The sequence below is a fragment of the Telmatherina bonti genome (assembly GCF_933228915.1).
Source record: "Telmatherina bonti genome assembly, chromosome: 10".
NCBI classification, from domain to species: domain Eukaryota; kingdom Metazoa; phylum Chordata; class Actinopteri; order Atheriniformes; family Telmatherinidae; genus Telmatherina; species Telmatherina bonti.
In genome coordinates this window covers 9,230,962-9,252,398 of record NC_136628.1, presented here as the reverse complement: position 1 = coordinate 9,252,398, position 21,437 = coordinate 9,230,962, and the positions used below count along the sequence as shown (strand labels likewise).

Here is a 21,437-nt window from a genome sequence, read left to right as displayed (position 1 = left end):
CCGTAACCAAGCGAAGTCCAAAACAAACAGTCCTGAACACAGCTCCCTGTGGACAAAGCCTTGTTTTCTCCCGGCTCCTGGTGTAAGATCCACCCTCTGCTACCGAGGCGCACACACAAACAATCTGAGCAGGTCTGCAGGAAGAGACAGATTCTGAGTTTCTGAACTACGCCAAGGTGAAGACGCATGGATCGGATCAAATCCAGCCCTGAAGTGGACACTGCGAGCATGTCTACAGAGATGGAGCTTCCCTTCCGGCTGGACACGCAGCTGACGGAGATGATGCGCCTGCGGGTTCAGTCTCTGCAGCAGCGCAGCCAGAAGAGGCAGGAGGGCGAGCGTCTGCTGCAGCCCAACGAGGCCGTGTACCGGCTGGACTTCTCCAAACAGTCCCTCAGATTTGCCCGCTGGACGGTGCGGCTGGAGCAGCCTGGGCGCCTCACCATCACGGCCACCTCGCAGCTCTGGACGCCGGACCTCACCAACCTCATGACGCGCCAGCTGCTGGAGCCCACCGGGCTTTTCTGGAGGGCCGCAGGCGATGCTTCCGCCGCCCATGTGCAGTGTTACGAGGCTGATGCAGCTGAGTTTGGAGAGAGGATTGCTGAGCTGGCCAAGGTGAGGAAGGTGATGTACTTCCTGTTTGCATTTGCTGAAGGCTGCAGTCCAGAGAGCGTTGACTGCTCCATCAACTTCGTACCTGACTCTTAGCAGCTCAAAAAGCAGCTTCTTCTGTGTTTGCATGCTTTAAAATGTTTTTAAGATCCTTCTACGTTTTTGTTTTTATTCTTTTAACCACAACAAATGATCCTTTATGTGTTTGCATCCTGTGTCGGGAAAAACTCAGAAACATCTTAATAAACTCAATAAATTTGCATTTTCTTCATTAACAACATGAGTGTGATTGTTTTTGGGCTTCTAGCCTTCCTCCCTCACCTCCTGCTTGACAAACAGACATCCCTCAAGGCTTCGCAGGAGTCGAGTCCCACATGGATGATGCAGGGAGACAGTGTGTGTGTGTGTGTGAGTATTCCCCAGCAGATGAGCCAACAGGTTCCTGCTGCCTCGTCTCTCTCCATCTTGTATGGTGAAACCAGGGAAAGAGGACGTGTGGAGACTCTTCCTCCCGCAGGCTCGCCCTCATTCCGATGCGCCTCCGCGGGGACGAGATGGTCAACGTGAACGTGTTAGGGACAATGAGGAGACAAATCGATTCCTTTCCGTCTGCACAACTCGTCGCCTGAACTGTCAAACCTGTTTTCCCTGAAAAAAAGCCAACCTGTTCTCCAGAGTCTCAATTAAACCCGCCTTGCCTGCAGTGTTTGAATGCATGAATACAGATTTTCATCAACTGTCCTCATTGGTATGCAGCCTCTTTGCTCACTTTTGCATGTCACCCTGTTATGAAAGTTAAACAAATGGACAAAATTTGGCCTGTTTGCCAGGATTTAAATCAGGGAAATTATACAAAACCTGCAGAATCCAAACTTCTTGCATTTCTAGAATCAGTTGTGAAAGCACTTTAAAGTCAGTTATCTAGATAATTACATTAAAGACTAAAGACAAAATGTTTTGCTGCAGCAGCAGTTTTTCACTGGGGAAAAGCATCTCCTGTGAGACATGGTCCAATGTTTGTTTTGTACTTATAACATGTAAAATTAGAGATGGAGCAGACGATTTAATGAGCAGACCTCCACCACACCAGACTTAAAGACAGAACAAAGTTTCTGCATGAACCTCAGGAGGTTTTCAGCTACATGAACAAGTAGATAAATAGGTTGTTAAGCCTCAGTTTCAACCATTTGGAGCACAAGCGTCAAACTCCAGTCCTTTAGGACCGCTGTCCTGCAGGTTTTTGTTGTTTCTGTGCCCCAACATGCCTGATGGGAAGTTGACAAGCTGTTGGAGTCATTGGATTTCAATCAGGCTTGTTGGAGCATCAAAACAACAAAAACCTGCAGCATAGCGGCCCTGAAGGGCCGGAGCTTAGAGGACAGAAAGAAAAAAAATCAAACATCAGACATGCAAGAAAAATTGGATATGTGGAATTTTAGGGATCAAATCCGCTCCATTCATCATCCACTATCAGGTCCACCTTCTAGTACCAGGCTGGACCCCCTTTTTCCTCCAGAACTGCCTTAATCCTTGCTGTGACAGACTGAACATGATGGAAACATTCCTCAGAGCTTTTCCTCCATGTTGACATGAAGCATCACACAGTTGCTGCACATCATGAGGAGAATCTCCCGTTCCACCACATCCCAAAGCTGCTCTGCTGGACTGAGATCTGGTGACTGTGGAGGCCGTTGGAGGACGGTGAACTCATCGTCATGGTGGAGATGATGTGAGCTTTGTGACATGGTGCATCATCCTGCTGGAAGTTTCCATCAGAAGATGCTACACTGTGCTCAGAAAGGGATGGACATGGTCAGCAGCAGGACTCAGGTAGGCTGTGCTGGTTAAACCATGTCATACTGGTACTAAGGGGACCAAAGTGGGACCAGAAAACCTCCCCCCACCATTCCAGCAGCAGCAGCCTGAAGCCTTGATCCTGACAGCAGGATGGATCCATGTTGTCATGATGTTTCCAGCAGATTCTGATCCTACCATGTGAATGTGGAGCTGAACTGGAGACTCATCAGACCAGCAACGTTTCTCCAATCTTACTTAATTCCTCTTTCTTCCTCATTCTGATGCTCAATTTGAACTTCATTCAGTCATCTCCACCACGCTTACAGGAGTAAATGAGTTGAGTTGCTGCCGTGTGATTGGCTGATCAGACCGAGCTGTCCAACATGCAGACCTGACAGGTGGCTGGTGAGTATGGGTTGATTTATAAGTTGCTATTCTTAAGAAGAGGACAAAATGGGCGCCCAAACAAAGTCTAGACTTCAAAATGGAGAGGATATAAACTGTAGTCATGACATCAGTGAGTCTGGGAGGGAAAAAGCAGAGAAAATGACATTTCTGTGGCGCATGAAGAACCTCGCTGCTTTCGTCTGCAGGAATCTGAAACAACAAAAGCAAAAGCTTTTGTAGGTGTAAGACTGCGAACACCAGCGAAAAGGTACACGGTAATATTCCTGTCAAATTTATGTTTGTGTAGTTAAAGAAAACCTGAAAACAAATTAAAAAACGTACATGGCATGAAGAGCTGCGAACAGTTTCTGGATCTGACTTCTTCTGGTTCATCGACAGTAGCCTGGTTTGGCATTTAACTATACGTTGAACTGACCAATGACCAATGATGGCGTCCTCCACTGAGATTTTCTGTGAATTTATACGTATGAGGAATCGGATTTTGAGCTTTGGTTGTGCATCTGTTCAGAGCAACAACCTCAGTCGTGTCAGATTTCTCCACTCCCACAAACACAAATGCAAATGAGCAGGCTTGAAGCTCACACAGTTCCCACACGTCCTTTACATCATCACCGTCATGTCAGTTAATACTTACAGGGAGGTTTTTACACCAGAAATATGACAGTCTGTCAGTTTTGCTGCTTAGATTTTGGTTTCATCTCCTTGCTTTGGCAGCTTCCCGCAGGACTTTTGGTCGTGCGTGTTTCAGATGTCTCCACTGTTTTGGGCTCTTACAAAATAAAGATTTGATCAACACCTGCCTGAAAATCTGCATGTGGTCTTCTTCATCTCCCACCATGACTAAAACCAGGCCTGCAGTCTTTCCTCTCAACCTGAGGTATGCAAACTCTTAGAAATTCTTCAATAATCCACCAGCATCTTTTTTCTCAATGCAAACTAATTTCTTTCAACAACTACAGAGCAGGATATGTTGAAAAAGTTCAGAGTTTTGGGGAATGTTGGTGTGAAAACCACCGTGGCCTTCAGGCGACACTGTCTGAGAAACAACCACATCACCACGGGAGTATGGTGCAGCTGAATCCTGAAATGTAACCCTGCAAAGAGGAGGCCACACACCAGCTCCTTCTCAGCCCTCTCCAGTTCCTCCTGGGGGGTCCCATGATGTTCCCAGACCAGAATGGACATATATAATCCCACCAGTAGGCCCTGAGTCTGCCCTGGGGTCTCCTCCCAATAGGACTGTCCAGAAAAGACGCCCAGAAGAGCTGCACCTCAGTGTCGAGCTTAGTGTGAGCGCCTCGCCAGGCCTCGTGTTGGTTGCCTCCATTCGAGGACATTCAGAGGTACTGATGATGTATGTAGATACTTAGATGCTTGATTGTGTTTCACCAGATAACATCAGATAACTCCTGTGTCTACCTGCAGCGAGTTGAGTTAACAAGTAAACACAAAGATGATGTGTGACGTGTCTTTAATCCTGGTTACATATTCAGAACACTTTGAAACAGCTTTATTTAATAAGCACGCTGATTAGCCACAGGAATCGGTGCAGTCTCACTTAGCATGGTGCCTTTCAGCGGCAACATGGTTAGTTGGCTTCCAACTGGAAAGTTGGGAGATCAATTCCAGACATTTCTATGCAGATGTGATGTTTCCATGCAGACGTGATGTTTCCATGCAGACGTGATGTTTCTATGCAGACATGATGTTTCCATGTACACATGATGTTTCCATGCAGACGTGATGTTTCCATGCAGACATGATGTTTACATGTACACATGATGTTTCCATGTACACGTGATGTTTCCATGCAGACATGATGTTTACATGTACACATGATGTTTCCATGTACACGTGATGTTTCCATGCAGACGTGATGTTTCCATGCAGACGTGATGTTTCCATGCAGACATGATGTTTCCATGTACACATGATGTTTCCATGCAGACGTGATGTTTCCATGTACACATGATGTTTCCATGCAGACATGATGTTTCCATGTACACATGATGTTTCCATGCAGACATGATGTTTCCATGCAGACGTGATGTTTCCATTCAGACGTGATGTTTCTATGCAGATGTGGTGGAATGAGATTCCTCCCTCCCACGTTGCACCTCCAAGCTGCAGCACATTGCCAATCATGACTGGGCGGAGCTGGATACCTTTATATTCAGCAAGGTGGCTCCTTTGCAGATCTTCCTTGCCTGGAGTCGCAGACTGGTAGCTGTGGCTAGACTAGCCTGACTGCTCTGCATGCCACTGGCAGCTTTATAGGGCATCAGCGGAGTTAGGCGGCCTCACTCCTGAGGGTTTGTGGACGGCTAAGTTGGAGCCGGTGCCGGGACAGCGGTATTCCTGTGCTCTTCCTTGTGGGAGAGGCAACATTGGGTAAGGGCATGTTTTTCCAAATCAACCGACTATTAACCCAGGTAATAAATAAATCTGTGCTTCAACAGGCCTGAGGAACTGCTGCTGTTTTTGTCTCCCCTGTGATCCCTGGCCATTCATCCAGACTGCGGCTGGTCAATGACCAGGTTTTGGTCACGGGTACTCTAGCACTGACTGTGGTTAGAGCCCAGGTTTTAACAGGACTTTTTGTTGTTTGTTATTTGTGCCTGCATTTCTAATAACCATACTGAGGTGTGCTGTTTTATTTTTCTTTGCATGTTTTCTGTTTTCAGGGCAAAACCCAAGCTAATTGTGCCTGTGTACAAAAAGGGTGGGGGATTTTTAACACTTTTATTGAATTGTTAAATAAAATATTGTTTTAACGAATCTGTCTACCATGGTGTATGTAATCGGACCTGTGATTCATTTCTGGTGACACCCCCCCCCCCCCTCCCAGTCTGGTGTTGTTGGACAAAGTTCTCCCTTGGCTCCATGCCACACAGACGTGATGTTTCCATGCAGACGTGATGTTTCCATGCAGACGTGATGTTTCCATGCAGACGTGATGTTTCCATGCAGACGTGATGTTTTTCAGCCTCAGCTTTCAGATTTTGAGGCTAAAATGTAAAATGAATGTATGAATAGATGAAGCAACATAAAGAGCAGCCAGAACAAGAAAATAGAAGTTTGTAGAAATACCACACAGATCAACCGTGACAAAGACCTTTTTTTTTTTTTAAATCTGCACATCATTCTCTCACATCTGGAAAAAACTATTTACATGTTTACACTTTTTCCTCATTTCCACATATTCCTGCTATTATTTACCTGCTATCCTCACTAAACCACTTCCAGCTCAGCTGAATCAAACATATACAAGGATCACTTGTTCTTTGGCTGCTCCTGATTGGACATTACCATCAAATTAGGCTCTCTGAGTGGAAAGTTTTACATTTCCTGGTGAAAATAGATGTCTCCTAGCAACATAGTGACAGTAATGAACATCCAATAAATGATGTCATTGTGTATCGTGAATTGTGTGTATCATTGTGGATTTTCCGTATAGAGTCTGAATAAACTCTACATTTAGTGGTGGAATTATAAACCTCCTGGACATATTTTATAAAGTGCAAATACATTTCTAACTTTCTTTTGCAAAAAAATTAGTGAAACTAAAATAACATTTTTCTTCAGTAATCTTTACTTGAAGTTAAATGGCAGAAATAGAAAACTTGAACAAAAAAATGATCCAGTAAGTTTCACATTGACATTTCTTTGTGTTTGACATTGGATTATATGTAGATTTGATGTTTTTCACATGCAGAAAGAAAAAAGGTTTCACATGTAAATACCCTGAAATTGTTCCAACACCACGTTTCCATCGGACCAAATATGTGTTCATCATCATCATGACCATTTTAAAATGAAAAAAACATGTTTTATCTGTGAGGACATCCATCTGCCTCTTATTTCCATTAATCATGTCTCAGTCCATTTGTCCATTTCCACCGGCTGCTAGTAGTAGCGGTGGAGATAATTCCCTGCTGGCTCCACCCTGATAACAATCCCACTGAGAGGACATCCGTCCAGCATCCTCTCCTCCAGCTCTTCCTCATGACTTCACATTAAAACTCACTAATGAACCGTCAGCTGACTGAGCCAAGACAACACAGAGGCTTTGATGCTCAAATCAGCATTCTGGTGTTTACTTTCCATCTTCCAATAAAATCCCTTCTCTGATTCTAATCAGACATTTGACACGGTGGGGGGTCGAACATATTTATGTTCATGCAAACGCTGTGATGTGGTGAGAAAAACGGGCTACATACTTACTTTCTGCCAGAGAGACTCCCTGGAGGCCAGACTGGAGCACGCGGCGACGAACCAGCAGTTTCCCAGCTGCCCCTGATGGAGATCGTGAGCACTGATGCCATCTACAAACAGGTGAGGCTCCTCACACAGCTCCTACACCCCGACACACAAACACAAACAGTTCAAGGATCCGACTTTTCTGGAAAGTTCTTCCATTAAAACGACGACCTGGCGAAGCAACATATTCTCCTTTGCAGGGGTGTGAAGGCTCGCAGCAGAAGATGTGGGCTGTTCACGAGTCCGACCATCTGTCCGCGTGCACCCACGCATCACGGCCATGACCTTCTCCTGGCGAGCGGGAGGCCAGCGAGCGTTCGGAGCTTCACATCTCTGCCGCCGTGCGATCAGACGCCACGCACACGCGCAGACACACATCTGCTTTCCTCTGCTTCCTGTCAGGATGCGAGGGACAGGAAGTGGAACGTTTCCTCCTCCGTCCTTCCTCTGCTCCTCCTCTGTTTCATCCTCCACCCCTCCCACACATCCTTCCCTCTGTTATTCCCCATCCCTTCATCTCTCCGCCCCCTTCCTCCCTCATCCCTCCATCCTCGGTCCTTCTCCCATCCTGCTCTCATGCATCCATCTTTTCATCCCTTATCCATTCATCATTCTGTCCCTCATCCTTTCCTCTTTCCATCTTTTATCCCTCCCTTATCCTTCCATCCTTCTCATCCATCCATCCTTCCTTTTCTCCTCCATGAATCCTCTCATCCTTGTCCTCATCCAATCACTTCTCCATCATTTCTGCTTCATCCCTTTATATTTCCTTCCTTTATCCTCCCCTTCCACTTCCTTCCCTCCTTCTCCACTCCTCCATCCACCTTTTCATCCCTTATTCATCCATCTTCGTCCATCTCTCCCCATCAATCCTCCCCCTTCCTTTTCTATTCATCATCCACCCTTCTCTCCATCATCCACTGCTTCAGTTCTTTCATCCCTTCATCCTTCCATCTCTCTCTCTCTTATTCATCTACGCATTCATCGACCCATCTTCCTCCTTCTTCTCCCACATCTATTCATCCTCATCATCACTCATTTCCTTCATCTTGCAGCAGCAGCGACCACCAGCTCTGTGAAGCTTCATCAGCGCCGATGTTTCTATCGAGGCTCAGATTCTCTCTGTTACGGCACAAATTTTCTTCTTTTGTTGTTACAAGGCGGTTTGACAGCACACACACACACACACACACACACACACACACACACACACACACACACGTCTCTACAGGAGTAAGCAAAGTTCTAAAAGAGCTTTCCAGTCTTCCAAAAGAAAGGGATGCTATCTGAGTGCAACTGGATCAGTTTTATCTCCAGTAATGAGATTTTTGAGCGTCTCAAAGCCTCACGTTTTACTTCTGGTTTTGTCTTGTTTATTTTGGTCTGAGCTGCTGCTGCTGCTGGTGGTGGCACATTCCTCAGGTTGTACGTTCAACTCCGACACATCTTACACATCAGTATCAGCTTGTTTTCAAATGGCGCCGTCGCAGGCTGCAGAAATGATCAAACGGACAAAAGAAATGCAGGATAAATGCTTTCCTTTGGTTTTTATTCTCCTCTGAAGTCCATCTCATAAAGCATGAGAGGGGGGAGGATCTTTTACCTGAAGTCTACCTTTAAGTCACAGGGATTTTCATCCTGTGGACATTATTACCCACCAAAAGCGCATTCTTCCTAAATAAACACGAACAGTTTAGTGTGTTTTAGTGCAGTGGACCACGCATGCTGAAGTCTGCATAATGTTTTAGCCCTGCAGGCTACAGTGTCCTCCCACAGTTCCCACACTGCAGATGGAGTGGAGTGGAGATTTAAGACATCTTCCATGGGGATTGTAAACATGAATGCATTTATTTATCTATTTATTTACTTATTTATTTATATCTCTGTGATAGCCTGGAAATCCTTCCTATGTGAGCTGGAGCACACCCAAGTCCACCATATGGCCTTAAACATAAATATCAGCACCATTACCAGCCTTTACATCACATGGCAACATATCTACACACAGCGACACACACACACATGTACACAAACGTATGCAACACAAGGTCAGCCACGTGCTGACTCTGCAAAGCTGAATGCCGCAAAAGCTAGCTTTTATTCCAAAGAGGTGGCCGCTGCAGCGCTCCCTGGAGGGCTGCAGACTTCAGCAGCATCCACAGACCAGCAGAGAGGCGCTTCCCATCTGAAAGGAGCTTCTACGGTTCCTCTGAAGAGCAACGTTCAGACATCGTCTAGCTGAGCTCCTTGGGACTTAATTAAGATATGGAGGCAGGTTTCTCCTTCCTGTCTGCAGCAGCATTAATTTGTGGAGTCTGAGCAGCGGAGCGGCTCCCTGTGGTGGCCTGCCATCCACGGATTGGCTCAGGTGGAAGAGTAATAGAGTATCGATCAGGGCCTGGCCCTGCAGACTCTGATGTAATGTGAATATTGTGGCTGAGCACACCCTAATCATTTATCCTGCCACTGAAGACTTTTCAACCTCACATCCCGAGCATCAGTCATGTGTTTGGCTGAGGCGGGAGGGAAGTGATCTGCCACACATGCAGACATTTAACCAGCCACAGGTGCCATTTAGCCGACGCTGACATGCTCCTGCTCAACAGAGATCAGTTAAAGGTGGAGTATGTAAGGTTTTCAATATTTTCTAAATAAATTAACTCAAAAAAATAACTACAATCATAATTAGTTTTTTAAACATGTAGGTTCCAGTCTGTCCATATTTGATGCGTTATTAAATTACAAATTTAATTAATGACAAAGACCCTTCTTGAATGTTTTCTGACCAGTAAAAAAAAGTACTTTTTTTTCACCAGTTGGGGGAGTATAAGCCCATTTATTGCAGAGCGGCTCTGAGCTACAGCTCACAAGCGATTCCTGCCCTCATTGGAGCTGGCAAGGAGGAGGGGTGAGTTTAGCTCATTACTGCCAACCTGTGGTGGTTTGTGGAGGTAGCAGTTTAGTGGTTTTGCTCACGACCTGGTGTTTGCCACCTGGTGGTGGAAAGAATCGCCTTGAAATCTTACATACTCTGCCTTTAAAGGAAGAAAGGAAATTCTTTCAGAAGATAAATAAACTTTATTGCACTTCTTTTAACACAACACACAAAGCTGAACCATCTTCCTCTTCCTCATCTAGCCCTGTTTGCCACAGGCTGCTAAATTAGAGACTGTTAAACTCCTGGTCTGCAAATCAGACTTTCAGTTTAGCAGGTTCTGTGACCCGAGGCGCTAATGACAGACATTTATTCACGACAGTACTTCATCTGCTGGTATTCAGTCCCATGAATTTTGGAAGCTCATTAACTTCTGTCACACAAAATGTTGGTTAGATAAACCAAAATGTTCAATGTTGTGTAAGAAAGGAACAAGATGTTGAAGTATTTTCACAGTTTCAGGTCAAGTTGTAGCAGTTTAGCTACGAACGGCACGTATCTCTGTTCCCGATCCGAGAAAGATCGTCTGTCTCTTCAGGTAGTCATATCTCTTTCAGTCAAGCCGGTGAGATCTTCCTGCTGTGTGGAAGGTAAACGCAGGTGTGACTAAGACCCTTCAGGACTGCATTGTTTCTGCTTCCATAAGGCACAACATGATGTTTCTACGTGTGTTTAGTCTAAACGAACATCCTCCAGCTGTTTCATTCCACCATGGCCTGGATTCTTCGTAGGAAACCAGTCTACATCATGGTGGCGGAAGCAAAAACATTAGCTCAAGTTAAAACTATCTCATGTTGTTGTTGGGTTCAAGCATAGCAACTGCAATCCTGACAAGTAAAACAAGAAAACAGCTCCAGATTTTACCGGAACAGGAGCTTTAATTCAGCTGCAGCACAGCGGAAGCTACCAGAGAAAGATCCTCACAAACCTCTATCCAAGATTTCTGTAACCAATCTACCACAGCTTTAAAATACAAACTAACAAAAGAAATTAAATCAAACTTATTTACTGTACAGAGCATTTGTCATACATGGAATTGCAAGTCAAAGTGCTTCACAGTAAAAGTGTGATAAACACACACTATCCCCTTTCACGTCAAATCTCCCCGACCACAAGCCCACAAGTCTCTCATATACAGCACATATTTATCCACACACACACACACACACACACACACACACACACACACACACACAAACACAAACACAAACACAAACACACAGAGGTACGTAAAGCATTAAAACAATGTCTCAAAGTGCTGTTCTAACCCCACCCCTTGCATCAAGGAAACTAATACACTCAGGCAGAAAAGTCATGTTAAACAACATAAAATAGAATAAAATAAAACAGGGCTGCGCGGTGGCCTGGTGGTTAGCACTGTGGCCTCACAGCAAGAAGATCGCTGGTTTGGTCAGTGGCCTTTCAGTGTGGAGTTTGCATGTTTTCCCTGTCATGGTGTGTACACCATGCCTTCTAGTGAGTAGGTGAACCAGAATGGTGAGTGTCCAAATACCTTTATAGAGCAGGTGAAATGGCATGTACCATGTGTAGAGACCTTGAAGGGGTGTTTCCTGTTAATGTGACTGATCTTTAATGAATAATCTATTTTTTATATGTATATAATGAGCCATGTTGGAATGTTTATATCCTTGGCTAATACATAGTATAGTTTGTATCTAGGCATTGTATTAATTGTAAAGTGAATGTCAATTAATATTGGTTTGTCTTGTAGGAGGGGCCTCCAGTATAAAGCTGGAGGAGAAGCTTCAGGTGCAAGAGAGCATTTTTGTTGTGATTGAGCTGCCATTGAATATTGCTTGTCCAACTGCTCACTGGTGCATGGCTGACTCATGCGTTTTATTTTTGGTGACTAATAAAGACAAGACAAAGTTGAAGAGCTGAGCTTCTGCAATTTTCTCCCACCACTATAACCAACCATCACACTCCCCATGTATGCATGAGTTGTCACTGGGTACTCCAGCTTCCTCCCACCGTCCAAAGACATGCATGTTAGGTTAATTGGTTACTCTAAATTGTTCATAGGAGTGTGTGTGAGTGGTTGTTTGTCTCTGTGTGGCCCTGTGATGGACTGGAGAGCTGTCTAGGGTGTACCCTGCCTTGTGCCCAAAGCCAGTTGGGATAGGCTCCAGCTTCCCCATGACCCTGAATTGAATTAAGCAGTTTGGAAAATGAATGAATAAAACAGAAAAAAATGCAATTATATAGAATAAGAATACAAAATGCAAATTAAAGTTTAAAAATTATTCAGTTAAAAGCTTTTGTAAATTTTCAGACCTACAACTTGAAAATGTCGGGGTTCCCAGCTGCTCTCTGGTCGTCCGGAAGGCTGTTCGGCAGGCGAGGAGCAGAACAGCTAAAAGACGCTTTTATGTGAAAAATCCTTTCTATGATAAAGTGTATAATCTAGTCAAGCTTTTATTCGTCCCTAAAAGAAAGAGTAGCAGGACCGACTGACATGCTCTTCTTCATCCCCACGTTGCAACTGGACTTCACAGCATCTGCAGCCTGGAAGCCTCTGCTTGCTGATAAGCATGATCACAACCAGCTCAGAGGGGTGTAAGACTGAATATTCACCTGAACACACAGATTTACATTTTCACTGAGGAAATGACCCTCACAGGCCACATAAAGACACATTACAGAACTTTCTGACCTTAAACCTTCATGTCCTGGACTTGTCCGATGACACAGTGACATCTATCGTGCATTTCTAGAGCTGCTGCATCCCGAGGCTTAGACCCTGCATTACACAACTTTTACATCCGGGATGCTGCATCATGCCATAGCCAGAGGTGTATAAAGTAGAAGTAGAAGTAAAAATAAAGTAGAAGTCCTGCCATGTTTTGGATCTACTGATGCATTTAGAACAGATGTTTCCACTAACAGGCTCGTCTACCTGCGGTGGAGCTGAGCTGGTTACATTCAGCTGGTTTAGTGACTGGTTGGAGAGAGCTGCCAGGTTCTACTTTCTACACCTCTGTTTGCATCAGAGAGATAACAGGTCAGGAATCAGGACGGACGGTGAATTAGCCGTCGATAGGAGGAACATGATGGGAAAAGTTCTGTAGTGTCTTTAAAGCTCTCAAATGTTTTGTTTGTTTGAAAGGAGCTTCAGTTTCATTCTGCTTCATTCTACAAGAACAAAATCTACTTTTTTTTTTTTTTTTTTTTTTTAAAGGCAAAATTACAGCAGTTATTTATTTCATTTCATTGAATTTTTTACGATTAAAAACAATTACAGGCAGGTTGTGGGTCGGACTAAGAAGTGTGTAAAGTAATAACTCTGGTCTGTCCTGATGGGAATACACCCTAATGCTCAATAATCTATTTAACTCTTAATGGGAATGCAATTTATAAAACAAACATTGTACGCTATGTGATAAGAAGTGTAAAAGGAGATAGATCAATTAAGTGTTTACTTATATCTTGTTCTGATAGGCTAACACACAAACAGGCTTCTAAGGGATCAAATTCCACCTGAACATATCCTGAGCTTGTTCGTCATTGGCTGATTTCAGATGTTGCAGCTGAAAATGGAGCTTTGACACTTTAACCTTTAGGACAGGCGTGCCCAAGTCCAGTCCTCAAGATCTACCATCCTGCAGCCTTTAGATGCAACCCCTGTCCAGCTGAGTCAAATAGCTGAGTTCCTCTTCTGCATGTCATCCAGCTCTGCAGAGGCCTGCTAACGAGCCACTTATTTGATTCAGGTGTGTTGAAGAAGGGTTGCACCTAGAAACAGCAGGATGGTAGATCTCCAGGACTGGACTTGGGCACCCCTGCTTTCGGACCTTCAGGCAAGTGAAACCACCTGCCCTCTAATTGTACAGTTTGATACTTTACCCAGTTGACCCTGACCAGTTTGAGATGGAAAAACTGACCTGGAACTCATATTTGTGCCTTCAGTCACATGTAATGTTGAAAATCTGTGTTTTACAGTCAGTTGTTACTTCTACAGTTACAACCTCTAGGTTGATTTGAAGGGTTGTAAATGATTCAATGCATTAAGCCACGTAGACATGGTCAAGCCAGCTTGTTTAGGTTCAATGGCTCATTGACTGAACCCTCTGACAGGGTAGGTGTTAACAAAATGACCTGTGTAAACATCTCACTCATGTTTTTAGTTACACACCATTATGTTTGGAGGTTTGTTGTCAACCCTCCCAGTCTCAGTTGTCCAGCCATGTTTCCTCCATGTGGAGGCATAGAAGGTCATTTGTTTTGTAGGAAGTGGAGGCCAGTCGGTCTCATCACTAAATTCATCTCAATGTGACCAGTCTGTGATGCGAAATCCTCCTTTTTCCAAAAACATGATTAAAACATGACAATTCCATGGGGGACATGCTTGTTCATTTCCTGCCTGTACCATAATCCGGGAGTTTTCCGGGGAAGTAACAATCCGAGAAAGGCGCGTGAAAGACAAGTAAAAAACTGGAGTTACCCGGCCAAAACGGTAGAGTTGACAGGTATGTCATGCACAGAGGCTGCTTCTTTCTTGGTCGTGTTATCTGTGCCTTTTAACCGCGTGTTAGCTTGCTCACCTCCACGGTTTTTGACTCAACGGCAAAGTTGCTTCATTTCCATACAGTTTATTTACTTCATCATTGACTTCAAGGTGGTAGACTTTCACCTTCAGGTCTGTAATCTTCTTATATAGGTCTTGGTAGTGATCTGGGGAGATGGAAAGCATCTCGCTGCCAGTTAGCACCTTTCCAATCTATTTAGCTTTAGCTGGGTGCTAACTGCTAGCTTCAGCTGTGTGTAGGTCATGCTAACAGACCACTGAAGATAAAAGGAACTATTAAAACATTGCATTTTCTCTTAAAAATGCTTCATATCCAGTAGTTTAAAGGAACTCAAAAGCTGCTGTGTGAAAGATTTTAAGTAAAAAAGGAAAAAGATCAGAAGCAAGGTCAACATAAGTAAAAGCTAAGAGTGAGAGAAAGCAGGAAGCAGTCGGCTGCTGCAGGAGGGAGGTTTTCTCGTCCCACTTTGGTCCCCTTAGTACCAGTATGACATGGTTTAACCAGCACAGCCTACCTGAGTGTTGCTGCTGACCATGTCCATCCCTTTCCGAGCACAGTGTAGCATCTTCTGATGGAAACTTCCAGCAGGATGATGCACCATGTCACAAAGCTCACATCATCTCCACCATGACGATGAGTTCACTGTCCTCCAACGGCCTCCACAGTCACCAGATCTCAGTCCAGCAGAGCAGCTTTGGGACGTGGTGGAACGGGAGATTCTCATCATGATGTGCAGCAACTGTGTGATGCTTCATGTTAACATGGAGGAAAAGCTCTGAGGAATGTTTCCAACATGTTGAATCTGTGTCACCAAGAATTCCAAAAGGGCTTCATCCCTGAACCTGCAGGTGGACCTCATGAAGTGGACGAGTGTGGTATCTTCCGTCATTTTTCTATAGTTTCTCCAGCAGAACTCCTCAGATCTCCTTTACTACAATCATTTTGCGTGTGAATGATGTTTTATTTGATCTATTTTTAAAAATTCACTTTTTAAAATGACAACAGAAAGGCAAAAAAACCCTATTTTTTGAAGACTAAAAGAAAACGTAAATCTGCTTGACTTCCATTAGTTGTTATTACAGACAACAGTAACAACAATACCACTAAAATATGCAAAAACAAACTAAAAATAGATTAACTAAAGTTTTTTTTCCTTTAGTTTTTTTCAGTATATGTTAAAAACAGAAACACAACTCGCCAGACATTTCTGACCATTCTGGGTCTGCAGTTAAAAACATCTAAATGTTTAACCTTGACCGTGCAGAAAAGCACTTAACAATGAGTCTGCTCGGGAGTGTGATGCAACATTCTAAATGAGCTTTTGAAAGGACATTCATTAAAATTTGATTGTTCTGAAGATTTTATTCTCTCTGAGTCACTCTGGTCCCATGTAGTTTGATGCCTAACTCCATTATGTTGCACTCTGCCTGAATAAAACGCTGCATTGTAAATGAGGTTTCTTTGTCCATCAGGAAGAAAGCAGAACCAAATCAGTGTTTTATGGTTTCTGCCATTTAGTTCTGATAAGTAAAACAGCCCATTTTTATTCTCATTAAGGCATCGGAGTCAGTTTCTTCTTCTCATAGGGTTACATGATGGTTTTTAATTCGGAATAGATAATTTGGAATTAAATAATTCAGAATAAAAAATGATCTCGTACAAGTTGGAAATAGAAATGGAAAAAATGGAAATAAAATTTCCAAATGGAGGTTTACATGAAGACCCGTCCTTACTTAATTCCGCTTTAGATCGGTGGGTCGGGAAGGGTTCTGGTCATGATATGTTTCATGTTGTCTTTAGTTCTAGTTTCCTGTTTTATTTTGTAGTTTTCCTTGTTTAGCTACATTGTGTCTTGTTTCCTGTTTTGCTTTCCCATTTATTATATTCACCTGGACTCATTAGTTAAGTCGTTCCCAATGTGTCTTGTTCTGTTTGTGTCTATGTTTACTACTGGCTTTCTGTTATTCATTGCTGGTTCATTGTTATCTTGTTAGTTTCGTCGTGTGTTTTCGTTAGCTTCACGTTTTTTGCTTTACATGCTAGTTTGCCTTCAGTTTAATTTTTTTTGTATGAAAAACATCTTCATCCAGCATTTGGGTCCACATCTCCACTACCCCATCGTCACACTGATTGGACAGGCGTGACGTACTTACGTCGACCAGAAATATACAAAGTTTGTCGTCTTTTTGGTCGTAACATAGAAAACTACATAATAAGTACCAGTTTTTCTGTTTTTTTAATTATAATTTTGAAGCAGCAGCCCCACACAAGCATACTACTTCACTTTTTCAGCAGCTGAGAAGGAGAAGGAAGATAGATACCGAACACAGGAGGCAAAACAACTCGTGGAATATGTGCGTCATCACAGGAGAGGGTAAGGAGTCTGCGCAGAATGACTGGAATTAGCTTGGAGCAAAATGAAAGTTTATATAACACAGGAATCTATCATAAATTAGTCACTTACTTCAGAATTACGTTTAATTTCGAATTGACTTTTGCATTTGTAATTTGGTGGATTTAGGTGTTTACATGGTCAATTTTTGTCATTTCAAAGTGGATTTAACTTTTATTTGTTATTAAAGAGGATTTATACTGTGGTCTGGGTGAACAACCAGAGACATTAAATAGTCCGCTCAGCCGCTTCATGTTAAAAACATGATTTTAACAGTAAAAACATCATCAGTGATTGATCTTCTGTTATTTCCTTTGTGAGTGGGCATGCTCTAAGCAGGACAATGTCCTCCAAGGTGTCCATTATCAGAAATTAAAGGACGGCGCAGAGGTATGAACCGTCCGATGTGAAGCTTCGTCGAGCATTATCCCTTAGTTAAAACTCCCATTGTCCATTGTCATTAATACGACTTCCTCGTGTGTTCACGTTGTCGTCAACTGGAAATGGATGTCTCGACTATTATTGTCACCTCAGTCTCTTATGCAGGCTGATTAGTTGATCCTTATCTCTGAATGCTTCCAACAAACCTGCCCAAATAATGAAACTAACAAGATGGTTTGATGATAACTCAGGTCTTAATCAGAAAAGTCTATGTTAAATTTAAAAAAAAACAAAAAAAAAAAAGAACGGGAGGAAATTTAACTTTCTAAAGATGGCCTGAGAACTGAAATAGTGTATGAACTTAAGTTTCTGGGTGTCGGATGATGAACTAAAATGAAAAAAAGGAACTCAAAGGTAGTGTAAATTTTTTTTAAAATAAAAATAAAGACAACATTAGTTGTCAATTTTTCACAAATAAATGTGATATTTCTAAAATTTTGACAACATACAATTGCATTTTGCAGGTTTGTCCGTTGATAATTTAGTGCATGAGTTGTAATTTTGGTAAAGTCTCGTCTGCAGGATGAGTTTTTATGAGAATTGCGTCTAATGGCAGGTAGCGTTGTTTCAGTCTTTTCCACTTCCTGCAGAGGATTTTTTTATGGCTTTTCTAAGTTCTTCTCCCAACATTTCTCTAATTCCTCATTAAACTCTGCACTTTGCTGTTGTTTGCTATGAAGGAGGTCATATTTTTCTCTTTATTTGAAAAAAGATGTCCGCCTCCTCCGGACCCAGTGCCCGGTGATGTATACATGCAAAGAAAGTGTCCCCATTACACTTTTGTGACATGCTTCTATGTGGACATGTCTAAAAGACCAGCTCATGAGAGCATAACAACTTTTTAGAGATATTTCAGTTTTTTTCAAATGCAGCTTTTTCCATGATCACTTTTTATTTTAATATTTAGCAAATGCAGCTGCCTAGAATGTTGTAAAATGCACAGGTTGAACCATATTGTACCTGTTCGGACATGTGGGACAACACTTAAAATAGTAGTGTCACCCCCAAAAAAGAGTCCTTAGAATAATTTATAAAGCTGGTCATAGAGAATATACATACACTTTTCTTTTTTTTTGTCCGGTTCATTGAAAACAGAGCACTTGGTTGAGCTTCAGACTTTTAGAATGATGTATAAAAGTATAAATATTTACCAGAACATTTACAGTAATTGTTATAATTACAAGATTACCTTTAAAAATAAATGTATTTCTGCTGCAGGTGTTAAATTATAGAATTCTCAAAATGATAACTTGAAGAATTGTAAAATAAATCCTTTGTTTTCTTTGCTGCTTTTAATGATTTCCATCTTGATGATCCGCATTCGTTCATCTTGTGTCTTCACCTGCCTTTAGCTTCAGAAACGTCCTGCCTCTGCAACACCATTATATCTTCAAATACATCTTAGGTGTTTTTTTTCCCTCTACCTGCTTCCTGTTTCAGATTACAGATTTCAGATTTATATATATATATATATATATATACCTAAATTCATGCTAACGGTGGTTGTTTATTGAACAGAAACATAACTGTAGTTTAATAAGAGTGTCATGTTAGCTTTCTGATCTAAGTTACACACAAACAGATTCTTGCTTTTTCTGCTGATTCATATGATAATCCGTATTTCTAAATCAATGATGTATCTTCAGAAATGGTTGCCAGGTGACGAGTTTGGAGCTCTTAAAACAATAACAATAATAAAAAAAAAAAGGCATGTTTTTAGTTTTAATGCTTGTGGCAGCAGCAGCTCTGGGCTGGAAACGCGACAGTGTTCAGCAGCTAGTCTGGATTAAAGGCTTTATGTCTGTAGCAGTGCAGTGAAGAAATGCCAACTAGAGGGAATGAAGATATTAGGGCTGATATAGCAGCTAAGACGTTATTGGGTGCTAATTTGTAGTTACAAATTTACACAATCAATACTATTTCAATACAGTGGTTTGTCCATTAAATTACATCTTGATAAGTTATTTTGGCCAAAATTAGGCTGGTCAGAGGTATAAAAAGAGAGCCAGTTTAGAGCCAGACTATGCTCTAAACTATGATCTAACACTCATGTTGCCAAATAAACACACAACTTCACGCACAATCTTCATCTGTTCATTTTTAAATCCGTTTCTCTCATTACAAAAAACTTCAGCAAAACCCTTATGTACATAATTAAATAAATAATTTAGCCACATAACACTGAAGTGTGTTGTGTCAAAGTACTTTATAAATAAAGTTGTTCCACTTCAAACTGGAGGTGTTTTTCTATCAGAATAAAGATAGTCAGATAACATTTTTTATTTTTATCAAGTAGCTGCAGTCGACAGGAACTGTGTGGAAAAGCAAGCAGCTAGACACGATTCAGGAATCTAATAAATTCTTAACAAGTCCAACACAGGCCACATAAACCTGATATAAAACCATAAATTTTCCTTATCCAGGGGGAGGAAGCCTCCTTTTACAACCCAACTTCAGCAGATCTGATGATTATTAGACACGAATGAAAAGACTAAATGTGTCATGATGTGGTTGTTTGTGTTTTTCCTTAGTTCAGGTTTCCTGTTTTATTTTGTAGTTTTTCCTGTTTGGTTCCCTTGTTGTTTAGCTTTATTGATTTCCTCATTGAGTTCACCTGGTCTTGTTTCAGTTCATTCCGTACACCTGTTTCTTGTTTGGTTCCCCCGTGTATTTATACCCCTCAGTTTTAGTTCTTGGTTGCCGGATCATTTTGTCGTACTTTGTTGTTTGTTCCCTGTTGGCCTCGGTTAAGGTTAAAAGCCGTCTTCAACCTGCATCCCAGTTCCCTCATCTCTGCATTTGGGTCCACACCTTCCACTTCCCCACTGCCACCGTGACCAAATGGACTCTGGACTACGGAGGGAATTAGATTCAATATCTAAATTAATAACATATAAAAATGACTATCACTTAAATGAATAAATCACTAAACACATAATTAATTCAATTAAAATAAAAGTTTAAACATAAACATATTTTCACCATTTGATCATTTCCTGGTCTCAATCAGCCTCACCCGCCATGCCTGGTGGGCGGGGCTTAAGTTGGGCTTCGATTACTTTGGCCTGAAATTTAGGAAATTGCTCAAATTATGTTTTTGTTCCTTTAAAAATAAATTACAGTAATAATTGATATAACCATCAAACAAATACATAAACACTGCCACCTGATAAGTTGGAGCATTTCCACTGGCTGAGCGGGGATCTTTTATCAGGGGTCACTTTCCATTAACTTGCAGAGCAGGTTGACCAATCAGATCACTGTAGCTCAGAAAAAAAAAAAACCAATAGTCTTAAGCATTTTACATAATTTAATTCTAATTTATGAACAATTTATTAATTTTTTTAGTCATAAATTTAGGTAATTATATATTTATCTGCATTAACAGTAGCAGTTAAAAGTTTGGACACACTTTCACATTGGAATTAATGGGGAAAAAAATGTGTCCAAACTTTTGATTGGTGCAGTATTTCAAATTTTATTGCATTAAAACACATTCAAATAGCTATCAATATCTGTATTTATTTATGCCATGCTTTATTACCAGTTTTACTAAATTAGAGACATACCTCATACATTATTAAATGTTATTTATGGATTTAATTGTGACATTTATCACCTCAATATCTGACAAAGTAAACAGAAACCGGCATCAATGAAGAAACAACCACTGTGGGAATAATAATAATAATAATAATAATAATAATAATAATGCTTTAAGAGGTGGACATATAACGAGACAGGTCAGAACTTCTATGTAAAGCTTTTTCTGAATAAAACTGGTTTGCTTTCCTTAAAATTCACAAAACCTACTTAAAAAGCTCCTTGTCTGCAAACCGTTTGTCTTCTTTGCCATAAAACTAAATCAAGCAGAAGTGAACGATGCAATGCAGATGGAAAACAAACTGACTTTATTGTTTTGGATCCTGCAAGCGTCCAACGTCAAAGCCCAGCACCATCAAAGTTGATCTATTGGCAGAAATTTAACAGTCAAAGTTCACCAAATTCACAATGAATGCAGAAATATGATTCACTTATTTTC

The 21,437-nt window shown here is 41.8% G+C and overlaps 2 protein-coding genes across 2 annotated transcripts in view; one reads left to right on the top strand and one right to left on the bottom strand.

Moving 5' to 3' along the window:
* Window positions 1-21,437, bottom strand: part of capn5b (calpain 5b) — a gene marked incomplete at both ends in the record, with an annotated part of 51,373 nt that overhangs the window by 24,671 nt on the left and 5,265 nt on the right. The window contains one exon of the mRNA XM_079247237.1: window positions 7,045-7,176. Coding sequence (XP_079103363.1) covers window positions 7,045-7,176 — 132 coding nt within the window. The remainder of the gene's footprint in view (window positions 1-7,044; window positions 7,177-21,437) is intronic.
* ompb (olfactory marker protein b) lies at window positions 229-711 on the top strand (the record flags this gene model as incomplete). Its single annotated transcript, XM_079248038.1, has 1 exon — window positions 229-711. One exon carries the CDS (start codon window positions 229-231, stop codon window positions 709-711), a length of 483 nt encoding a protein of 160 aa, XP_079104164.1.